The sequence below is a fragment of the Trifolium pratense genome, linkage group LG2 (assembly GCF_020283565.1).
Source record: "Trifolium pratense cultivar HEN17-A07 linkage group LG2, ARS_RC_1.1, whole genome shotgun sequence".
Taxonomy (NCBI): Eukaryota; Viridiplantae; Streptophyta; class Magnoliopsida; order Fabales; family Fabaceae; genus Trifolium; species Trifolium pratense.
The window spans coordinates 6,775,666-6,787,554 of record NC_060060.1 but is presented as its reverse complement, the minus strand read 5'-3'; the positions used below and the strand labels follow the sequence as shown (position 1 = coordinate 6,787,554).

Here is an 11,889-nt window from a genome sequence, read left to right as displayed (position 1 = left end):
ATACCCCCAAGAAAAATAACTACCCATTTGGACATGTATCTTTTAAATACTAGCAAATGTATATACAGCTAAGACAAAGTAAAAGATAGCGAAAGAGAACAAAAGATTATAAGTAGAAGAACATGGCCGAATCCTGATGTTTTGTGTTGTTGTCTACTTGATTAAAATTGGAGTGTGTTGTTGCTTTTTATAATTAGGGTTTAGACTAAGTCTTTTTTTTTTTGTGGTTAAAAAAGTTGAATTTGGACATGAATCAAGTTATTTATATCTGATAAATTTTGTAATTAATTATATAAAAAAAAGAAGGCGGGCCACGGACGAACCCGAGAATTTAACCCGCATAACCCGCGGTTTTAAAGGTCTAACCCACACGGGCAAAAATGTAAACGGGCCAAAAAAAATTGATCTTAAATTCGTGCGGGCTGCGGGTTAAACGGGTCGACCCGTGAACCTTGGTCCGTATACCCGACTCTAGTGAGCACACACTCCTTGTCGAATATCACACGTGCGCGCGGGGCGGGCTTGGTGATATATTAATATTTTAATACTAAGAAAAAGAAAAAACTTATATCGATGCTGCATCACCGTCTATCCTATTTGATCAGTTATATTTTTTTTTTAAAAAAATAATATTAATTTTCGATACTTTTCCGATATATGTATCAGATAATATCAAATAAGTATCAGTATCGAGTACGTATTAAATATGATACTTCATCATTTTTGGAGTATAACATCAATAAACATGGATACTTTGTTGGGTTTATGTTATCAACATAATTGCTCTCAAATAAGACAAAAACAAAAATAACATAGCTTTTAAATTTAAATTTAATAAGAGTAAGACTCGTAAATTTAATTAGAGTCAGTAAGAGAGTGTACTATAATATCTTGAAAACGGAGTTTTGAGTTTTATATTATAGCATTTCTCTTTGTTTATTGCTACTACTTGGTTTTTGACCATAAAGAATCAAAAGAATAAACCACACCTTTTTGAGGGAAATAAATTAAAGAAGAAGAAGAGAGAAACAAATTTTTCTTTCTACTCTTCTGTCTATATATAAATATATAATATATTTCTCTGATCACAATAATATATCACAAATTTATTGCATTGAATGAACAATGGAAAGCTCTAGAGAAATGAGTAAGGAGGTGAAAACACCATTGCTAAGATCAACCAGTGATGATGATGATAGTAGTGATGAGATTGAGAGTACATTTATTCAAGAACTGAAGAAGGTGAGTTTCATGGCAGCTCCAATGGTAGCTGTCACTGTTTCACAATACCTTCTTCAAGTTGTTTCTCTTATGATGGTTGGACATCTTGGGATTCTTGTTTCATTCTCTGGTGTTTCCATTGCCATGTCTTTTGCTGAAGTCACTGGTTTCAGTGTCCTTGTATGTTCTTCTTAACTATTCTCTCTCTCTCTCTTTTCATTTTTCACTTTTTGTCCCAAATAGTACTTAATCAGTTCTTGGATTCAACTATGACTCCAACTAGTATGCATCTAAAGTCTGTGTTTTGTTTTTCTTTGTTTGAAAATGCTTTTTTCTCTCTTCTGATCTAAAAGTTAATTAGTACTACTTTACTTTGTAACTAATAATACTAATAAACAAGTTGTTAAATGAATCACATGTGAAAACATATAATGGCCCATCATTTAATTGATGATTCTATAGCAGCAAATCTTCTCATCACAAAAGTACTACAATCCCTAACCAGATCAAAGAGGGGTTCTATAGCAAAAAAAAACAAAGGGTCCTGTTTTAAAAGTACAGATTGTAGTTCGGAGTGGTTGTTGATAACATTTAATTGTCTTTTTCATATCATGATGTCTAGTTGTGAGACAGGATCTTCAAAATCTCCTACCTCATTTGGAAAGTCAAAAATTTCCTGGAATTGTGCATCTCAACGATCTAATAAGGGCTCACATTTTAACTTAATCTTTTGTACCTTATTTAAGATCTTCAAATACCATGTGATGTGTGAGTCATTCAACTTTTTATCCTACAGTCTAAGATACACAACTGCTAATATATTTAACACTTGTTTGAATTGACCATAAGTTTGTCATAATCATCATTGGTGAACCATCATGATTATGCCAAACTCATTTTTTGAGTCCCACATTAGATGAGAGATGACATGAATATATGTTTATAAGTGAGAGCAATCCTCACCTTACAAGCTGGTTTTGTAGGATTGAGTTAGGCCAAACTCATATTCTAAGATGGTATCAGAGCCTCCTCCAAGATTCTATTAGGTTTCCACTATCAGGCCACCTTTTATAAATGGGGACAATCTTCACCTTACAAGCCGATTTTGTAGGGAGACACCTCACCTCTTATCATATGACCTCAATTTTGCTCAATGACATCCTTGATTACTAGTAACAATGCCCCTTTCAAATTTCAAACACTTGTTGTAATGTAATATAGTATTGTACTATAGTTTATGAAAGTTATGTTGTTGTTGACTGATATTATAATCATAATCATGATATAAATATACTGACTATGATGTGTTTGTTGGTTGCAGTTGGGAATGGCTGGAGCATTGGAAACACTATGTGGACAAACATATGGTGCAGAGGAGTATGGAAAACTAGGAAACTACACTTGCTGCGCAATTTTAACTCTAATCGCGGTTTGTTTCCCTATATCTCTGGTGTGGATATTCACAGATAAAATCCTATTAATGTTTAGTCAAGACCCTGGAATGTCTCACGTAGCTCGTGAGTACTGCATATACCTCATTCCAGGTCTATTCGGCTATGCAGTTCTTCAAGCATTGATTCGCTATTACCAAACTCAGAGTATGATCTTTCCCATGGTTTTTAGCTCAATTACATCTCTATTTTTGCACATTCCTATTTGTTGGATTCTTGTGTTTAAATTTGGAATGGGACACATTGGAGCTGCTTTAGCTATTGGAATATCTTATTGGTTGAATGTGATTTGGCTTTGGGTTTATATTAAGTACTCTCCATCATGTCAAAAAACCAAGATTGTGTTTTCTACTCATGCTTTACTTTACCTACCAGAGTTCTTCAAATATGCTATTCCTTCTGGACTCATGTTTTGGTAAATAATTACTGTATAATAATATCTCTTCATGCTTCATTTCTTTTTTTTTTTTCTTCTACTAATTTCAATTTTTTATATTACAATTTGTAGTTTTGAATGGTGGTCCTTTGAGCTGCTTATATTAATTGCTGGGATTTTACCTAATCCTCAACTTGAAACCTCAGTTCTTTCTGTCTGGTGAGTCTAATCAATTTCAATTTCAATTTAGTCTTTAATTTTGTTTTCCATGCGGACTAATGTGATTGAGGATAATCTATGAAGTTAGTCCTTAAAATGGTTTTGCGGGGACTAATGTGATCAAGAATTTTCAAACTTAATGATTATTTTGAAATTTTATTAATTTCATATAACAAGTTCATAGTATAGTACCCTACTATATCATGTGGCATAAACTAATGTGATTGTAATTTTTAAAGGGTATTGCGAATTTAGTCCGCGGAACTGAAAATCTTCTATCATATAAATTCTTTCGCAAGGGATGCGCGATCTTCTAACTTAATCTAAATTAACTGTTGCAGCCTGAATACTACCACATTGCATTACTTCATTCCATATGCTATTGGAGCTTCTGCAAGGTTTGGTTTGTTCCATACTTATGTTTTTTTTATCTCTCCCATGTCATTGTGATGATGTTTGTTTGTTTGTTTGTTTTTGCAGTACTCGTGTTTCGAATGAATTAGGAGCAGGGAATCCAAAGACAGCTAAGGGAGCTGTTCGAGTTGTTGTGATTATTGGAATAGCAGAGGCAATTATTGTCAGCACATTCTTCATTTGTTTTCGAAATATTTTAGGATATGCTTATAGCAATGATGAACAAGTTGTGAATTACATTGCCGATATGGTTCCTCTTCTTTGTGTTTCTGTTAGTGCGGATAGTCTAATCGGAGCACTCTCCGGTGAGTTATATATATATATCATTAATACTAGTAATTCTTAATCTCGATCCTACATATATATATATATCCACCGATGCCTTTGAATGCGTGGCCGTGGACAGCTGAGTGACTACAAGACATGATTATATGTTGTGTATTGCAGGGGTTGCTAGAGGAGGTGGATTTCAGCAAATGGGGGCATATGTGAACCTTGGAGCTTACTATCTTGTTGGAATTCCATTAGGTTTGTTATTAGGATTTCATCTAAAACTAAATGCAAAGGGTTTGTGGATGGGAACTCTATCAGGATCTGTTCTAAATGTCATTATACTAGCTACTGTAACCGCATTAACTGATTGGCAAAAAGAGGTTTGTTTGTTTTCTTATATATATATATACTAAATTGTGTAGTAGTACTAATTTTTTAGAACCATTTTTGATTGAATATTTGATTGAATTGGTGCAGGCAACAAAAGCAAGGGAGAGGATAGTTGACCAGTCAATAAAAAGTAGTAATAACAGTAACACATTGGTGGTGGTGGCATGAAAAGAAAATTGAAGCAGAAATTTGTTTTCTTGTTTGTTTCTGTTTCTCTTACAATCAATGTCACGTACCCCTGCAACACAATGAAATTTAAGATAGGAAAAATAGATCGATAATTGAGAAAGATAGAGAGAGAGAGAGAGAGAGAGAGAGAGAGAGAGAGTTCATGCATGTTGTTGTGCCTTTTCATCATTTTATTTATTTATTTATATAGCTGTTTCATGGTTGTTCAAGTGTTTTCTAATTTTTGTGGATGAAGAGATTTAATTGCATAAGTTAATATAATTTTGTTCATGTGACTATAATTTAGTTAGAACATAGTATTATACATAGGGGTCGAGATCTTTTGCTTATTCGAATTTTCTATCAGCTATGTTATTTGCCCATAAAAGAAAGAATATATTTAAATCTGCACTCATTTCCTAACACTGTGTTTGTTTCGATAGATTTATGAAAGAGAGAAATAAGGAAGAGAGAAATAGCAAAGAAATAAGGCATTTCTTCAGTTTGGATGAAGAGAGAAATAAGGAAAGAGAGAAGTTTTTTAGGTGGGTCCCATATAAAAATAAATCTCTCCTCATGAGGCGAGATTTGTGTTTGAGAGAGTGAAAAACTGCATCTTCCCACGATGCCCTTCTCCACTTTGGCGGCAATTTGTGAACTTTCCCTCTTCTTTTTTTCTCCACCTTCATATAGCAGTTCCTCACAACTCTTTGTTGGTATAGCAGGAACTTCATCTTCACCTTCTCTATTTTGCACCTATCAATCAGGTAATAAATTTCATATTCACTCTCATCTTATTGTTTGAGATCTTTATCAGTATCATAATTTGAGTTATTACTCCATTATAATTTAAATTGGAACAAGTATTGTTGTTATGTTCTTTCTCTTTTCCCCTATGTTTAATACAATAGATGTTCTTTGTATTCCTTATTTTTGCTGTCGTTATGTTTTAAGAATTGAAAAATTCACTTTTTTGTGTATTACCTAGTTTGGGTTTATTGGTTTTGGTTAGCAATGAAAAAAAATGACGTTATATGTTAACAATGGAGACTTGATTAACTCACCAACATCTATGTTAGGACATAGATGCTTATCAGTTTAGTATATTCTGTCATTTTTTATGAACTTACAACTTGACATATGACTTAAAAGTGTTGAATATAAGATTGGATTAAGATTTAAGTAGTGTTAAATAATTTAAGAAAATAACATAATTAAATTTAATTATAAGTGTCGGTGTCGTATCGGTGTCGGACATTTACACGTCGACACCGATAATAATTTAAGAAAATGACATAAATCAATTTCGTTATAAGTGTCGGTGTCGTGTCACCATCGCATGTCTAACACTGAGACATGCATAATTAGAGGATTTTATGTGCTTCATAAGTAAATTGAATATACTTGAATTAGGAAAGAGTTATTCTTAGCTTCATTATATTTTATTAGTATTACTTAATGTCTGCAAAAATGATAGCAGTCCTCAAAAAGTTCAAATATGGATAGAGAAATGGTTGTTGACAATGGGGATAGTGTGAACAATGATGATTTGATCAATGACATTAATCAAGTGAAGTCACAGCTAAAACAAATTACTAATGTGAAGATGGGTTATGAAATCCAACTGCTGAATGTTTTGATGGAAGACATAGATAAGAGGCAGCGTATATGCGTTGTAGTTTTGTTGTGTCATATTGTCCGTGCATTGCATTTGTTGGAAATCATATTGCCAAGGCATGCTCGTAATCCTACTATTCGTGATCATTATGAGAAGGAGCGTAGACGTGTTCAATTAATGACACATTTAGTACAAACTGAAAGATGTCGAGACATCATCCGCATGAGTCCTGCAGCATTTATGAAATTATGTGAAAAATTGAGGTCCACTGGTATAGTAAAGGATTCCACAAAAGCAACTATTGAGGAGCAAGTTGCTAAGTTCTTGCACATTGTTGGACATAATGTTAAAAATCGAACAGTGTCTTTCTTTTTTCATCGTTCGGGAGAAACAGTAAGTCGTCATTTCCACAATGTGTTACGGGCTATAATATCTTTAGTAGATGAGTTCATTGTTCAGCCCACTGGTGCAGAAGTACCTCCAGAAATACTTCACAATCCTAGATTCTTCCCTTTTTTTAAGGTAAAATTAATTTAACAAAGTCAGAGTGTCTTGAAGTAAATAATAGCATTACTTTTTACTAATAATTTGTTTTAATCATTTAAAAAGGATTGCATTGGGGCTATAGATGGCACACATAGTCGTGTCAAGGTACGAAGAGCAGATGCCCCTCGATTTCGTGGAAGGAAAGAGTACACCACACAAAATGTTTTTGCTGCATGTAGCTTCGATATGAAATTCACATATGTGTTAAGTGGTTGGGAAGGAACAGCATCCGACTCTAGAATTTTAAAAGATGCTTTGTCTAGAGAAGATTCATTACTAATTCCTGAAGGTGAGTGGTAATTAATATATTAGTATTTGTTAGAGTTAGAGTTTTATAATATAATTATTCTTTAGGAGTAATGTGGACATAATTTTTGTAGGGAAATATTACCTTGGGGATGCAGGATTTCCCTTAAAGGGAGGGATACTTACACCATATAGAGGTGTTCGTTACCATCTGAAGGAGTACTCAGCTAGAGGTCCCCAAAATCACAAAGAATTATTCAATCTTCGACACTCATCACTTCGAAATGTCATCGAGAGGACATTTGGTGTACTTAAGAAGAGATTTCCAATTATAGGTGGTGGTAATGAGCCATATTATTCGTTTCCCGTCATGACAGATATTTTCATCGCGTGTTGCATACTGCATAACTACTTGATGGGAGTTGATGTTGACAACCAAATCATAGATGAAGTTGATCAGGAATTGCAACAACGTGACATAGATCGAAGTTCCACGAATCAACGTGACGAAGATTATAGACAAGGAGCAAATATAAGAGAGAATGTTTCGACTGGAATGTGGAATGAATACCCGCTATAATTCTTAATGAAAACTTTTTTCGTTGTATTTTATTTGGCGTGAATGTTGAAACAATAATTTGTAGTCATAGTGTCGGTGTTTTCTATTTCATTGTAGTTGTTAATGGAACAAGACTAGTTTTAATATTTGCTTGCAACATTTTTGTACAACCACATTATCAGTTTATTATATTACTTTTTTAGCTCCACAATGTCATTCTCTTTATTTCTAATATTAATGATAATTAGTGTGTACCTATTTTTTTCATGTAATTTTTTTCAGATGAAAGAAGATTCAAAAATGATGAAGGGAAGTCAACAACCAAAGGACATGATGAGGTGGTCAGAAGAAATGGATCTAGCACTTTTGAATGCATTAACAGAAGAAGCACACAAAGGAAATAGGCATGATGGTTCTTGGACTTCTGAAGCTTACAACAATGTTGTTGAGTTGTTGAGAAACACAATTGGAGGTCATATTACAAAGCAACACATAAAGAATAGAATGAAGACACTAAAAGAGAACTTTGGTGAAGCGTATGATTTGTTCAATAGCTTGAGTGGTTTTGCATGGGATCCAATCACCCGAAAGTTTGATGCAGAGGAGGAAGTGTGGGATGCCTTGATAAAGGTATTTACTACTAGTATCCAATTTGAATTTTATTTACTGTGTAATGTGACATATATAATGATTGTATTTGAAACTAATGTGATGATTATTATTACGTTTAGGAAAAGCCACATGCTGCGAAGTGGAAGAGAATGTGTATCAAGAATTATGACATGATGAAAGATTTGTTTGGAGTAGATAGAGCTAAAGGAAAAACATCAGGAACTGGTAAGGATAAGAAGAAAAGGTGGGAGAAGGAAAGGGAAAAGGAAAAAGAAAAAGAATTTATTGACTTAAATGATAGTTTTGAGGATACAGGGATGCGTGAAACAGAATCAAACTATGTGGATGAAACACCTCTTTCTCCGTCGAACTTTGATGCATTCAGTCAAGGTCAATCTAACCAGTCAAATGGAACCACTGCAAATAGGGGTGCAAAGCGAAAGGCCCATGTTGTGGAACCCGTTGAGTCGCAATATGAGAAGGTTTCAGTTGGCATTGATGCATTAGCGGAGGCTGTCAAAGATGGTAACAATCGGTCTGAAAAGTTGTATCAAGTTGTAGAAAGACAAGTTGTTGTTGCTGAAAGACAAGTATCTGTGGCTGAAAGGCAAGTGGACATAGCTGAGAAGGAGCTAACCATCATCCAACAGAGTAGGCCTCGCCATTATAGTGAGTCTGATGTGTGGAATGTGCTAACCGATTTGGGCATCAACAATAATTGTAAAATGGATTGCTATCGCTTTTTCTGTGCAAATGAACAAAAGAAAAGAGAACTATTTGGTGTCCCCCCTGAAATGCGCCTTCAAGTACTCATAGATATGATGGCAGAGGCTAACAAAAAATGATAGCACCTGATAATATTTGTTTGCCTTTGGTTTATGTTGAATTGTTTTTCTCTTTCAATTTTCTTTAAGTATTTAATATTACTGTTATGATACTTTGCAATTTGGGTTGCTGAATATTTCTTGCACTGATTTCACATGCTTATGGAATTTTTTGGTATTTGTTAATTTGAAGGGGAAATTTCCTTTTATTTCTAAGCCTCATAATTTATATACTTGTTGAAAAAAAAATTGGAGTAGTGTTGATGTGAATCATTCCCACACTGCATATATTACATGAATTTAAAATTTATATAATGAGATATTGATCCATACATGATATGACTATATCTAATTTATGTTGTTTTTTCATTGATTTCTGTCGGCTGGTGTTTTTGATTCGGTGATGTTTGTGGTTTTTTTTGCTAGTTTTTAGTGTGTGTAAATCAGTAAATGGTTTGGGACTTGGCCACAAAGTGTTGTTGTAATTGTCATTTGATTTCTCCGGCATCTTGTTGTTATTGCCTGCATCCTGTTAGTGTACAAGGTATGAACATGAAAGTATAGGTGTTGAGAGTTAGGTAATAATCAACTATATTTAATTTTAAATAAGAAGGATAAATTTGTCTTTTATCATTTTTATTAATTTCTCTCTATTCATATTTCTACTCATCCTCTTCTCCATTTCTATTCATCCAAACAATAGAGAATTTCCACCCAACTTCTCTCTTATTTCTCTCTCTCTTACTTCTCTCTTCACTATTTCTCTCTTTCTTATTTCTTTGATCATCCAAACACAGTGTAAATTGAGTGATGGGATTTGCATTAGCAATGGTGTATCAAAGTCTTAAATTGTTGCAAAGCTAATAATATTTGCAGAGTGTATATATATGCACACACAATAAAAATTCCTAAATTATAAATATATTGCAAACATAAATAGTCTTAGATAGATAGTATGCCAAAATACTTAATAATACAACATATATGACAAAATAAACTTACTAGTAGATAAGATAAGATAAGATAATCATAGTCATAATAGTAATTAAGAAGCAAACATGGATATGGATATGATGATAATTAATGATCCGTGTGGGGTAATTAAAACTAATAATAAGGAGGGCGTGGTGGTGGAGGACCTGGATGGCCAGGTTGTGGCGGTGGTGGACCAGGATGACCATGGCGTGGTGGCGGTGGACCGGGATGACCATGAAGAAGTGGTGGCGGCGGTGGTGTATGGTGGTGGTGCACAACTGGCGGTGGCGGTGATGGAGCGTAAGGATTTGGAGGAGGGGGTGGGTGGTGGGAGTGGGAAATATGTGGCGGTGGTGGACCTGGAGCAAGTGGTGGCCCTCTCCCCATGGGAGGTCCTGGTGGCGGAGGCGTGTGCCTGTGGTTGTGAGGGTAACTCATGCTTTGCTTGATGTGGTTGTTGTTTCCTTCCTTTCCGGTAAGTTGAAAACTCTATATAGTACTAAAAATATAGTGAAGTGAGTGGAAGCTTCAAGAGAGGACGTACACATTATTTTTGTACTTGAAGTTGGTTATGTTATGTGGCGTGCGTGAGGGACTGACTATATAACTTATGGCTCAGAATTGAATTCATAATATGGGACTGGTTGTTCTTGACTTGTTGTTGTGTACGTCCTTTTCTAATAATTAATTAATACTATCTTGAAACTTAGACACTAAGCTTGCTTAAAAGTTAAAACGATATATAGTATATTTCAGAGAGAGATAGTAACATGTCGGCTACGGGTATGGTATTCCTGCACTGTTAAGGGAAAATGTTGTTCAGCATAACACTTCTCTTTAAGAATTGAGTTACTAGTATGAGATATTCAAATGTTGTTGTTGCAAATTTAAATGTCACACTCTTTTGCTCAAGGCGTGAAGATATTCAAGTTTTTTAAGAATTGTCAAAAAAAAAAAAAAATACTTGAGAAATAAATCATAAAATATATATCAATTATAAGAAAACACTATTGTAATAAGTTAAGTCTACGTAAAAAAGTGAAGGTTAAACATTTTATAAATGAGATGAACCATAAACTTAATCCTTAAAATTTTGAATTAAAGCGTAGAGTTGAATCCACTTGCAAGCTTGTTCTCAAGCTCAATATAGATTATCATCTAAGTTGCCCCCTCTTACCCACAAACACAACTACTATTAGATATTTGTAAAATTAGTCTTCCACAAGTAAAGGGTTTTTTACATAGATGATTTTCTATACAAATTAAGAAAAATAACACGCAAAAGCCACACTTTATATATTTAATTTTAATCCTTTGTTATTATGAAATTTTGTTGCATATTGTGTTGGGGTTGATTGCAATGTAAGTCCCACATTGCTAATGAAAGAAGAAAAAAAAGGTCAAAGAAATTATATTGAAGAAGTCTCACATCGCTTAGAATGATGAAGCAATGGAGAAATCAAGGCTATATAATGGACTTAAGTTCTTTGTTTATAATTGCACCAGTCACTAGCATTTTAAGCTTATATCTGACTTTTTTTGTTTTTTTCTTTTACTCTTTTATTAGAGTGTTGTGAGATGTAGTTAGATATTTGCTTTGGAGAGTGTGAGTGTGTATTGGGGTTATGGGGTGTTTGAGAGTGAAGTCTATGTGTTGTAACAATTTTCACATAGTGATATTCTCTTGTTGTCGGTTTTGACAACGACCGTGATTTTTTCTCCGGTTTTGGAGTTTCCACGTTATATTCTTGTGTTGTGTTTACATTCTTTTATTTTCTCTATGCCTGTTTTTCCCGACATATTGATGTATAACAAAATCGAAGTATTTTAGTTAAAAATAAATAAAAAATGGAAATGTTAAATAGTCTCTAGGTCAGTTAACCATATTAATGAAATCATAAAAAAATGTATAACTCTCTTAATTTTTGAGTTTTGCATTTTTTTAAGATATACTAAAAAATAATAATATAATTTAAACATCTCTTAAATGAAAGAAA

The 11,889-nt window shown here is 33.8% G+C and overlaps 3 protein-coding genes across 4 annotated transcripts; all 3 read left to right on the top strand.

Annotated features, from left to right (window-relative positions):
* Positions 1-893: 893 nt before the first annotated feature.
* Positions 894-4,801, top strand: LOC123906669 (protein DETOXIFICATION 9-like). Of its 2 annotated transcripts, XR_006808958.1 has the most exons (8): positions 901-1,401; positions 2,543-3,087; positions 3,181-3,267; positions 3,609-3,665; positions 3,748-3,986; positions 4,129-4,334; positions 4,432-4,608; positions 4,647-4,801. XR_006808958.1 is itself a non-coding variant. In XM_045956630.1 (7 exons), the coding sequence occupies exons 1-7, from the start codon at positions 1,126-1,128 to the stop codon at positions 4,510-4,512; spliced, it is 1,491 nt and encodes a 496-aa protein (XP_045812586.1). In that variant the 5' UTR covers positions 894-1,125; the 3' UTR covers positions 4,513-4,801. The 2 variants fall into 2 exon arrangements, 1 of the variants encoding a protein (XP_045812586.1); XM_045956630.1 differs by having other exon boundaries at positions 894-1,401; positions 4,432-4,801.
* A 133-nt stretch (positions 4,802-4,934) lies between these two features.
* LOC123906670 (putative nuclease HARBI1) lies at positions 4,935-7,689 on the top strand. Its single transcript, XM_045956631.1, has 3 exons — positions 4,935-6,652; positions 6,740-6,965; positions 7,057-7,689. Exons 1-3 carry the CDS (start codon positions 6,011-6,013, stop codon positions 7,500-7,502), a joined length of 1,314 nt encoding a protein of 437 aa, XP_045812587.1. The 5' UTR covers positions 4,935-6,010; the 3' UTR covers positions 7,503-7,689.
* Positions 7,057-9,036, top strand: LOC123906671. Its single transcript, XM_045956632.1, has 2 exons — positions 7,057-8,111; positions 8,213-9,036. Exons 1-2 carry the CDS (start codon positions 7,692-7,694, stop codon positions 8,936-8,938), a joined length of 1,146 nt encoding a protein of 381 aa, XP_045812588.1. The 5' UTR covers positions 7,057-7,691; the 3' UTR covers positions 8,939-9,036.
* The last annotated feature ends 2,853 nt before the right edge of the window (positions 9,037-11,889 follow it).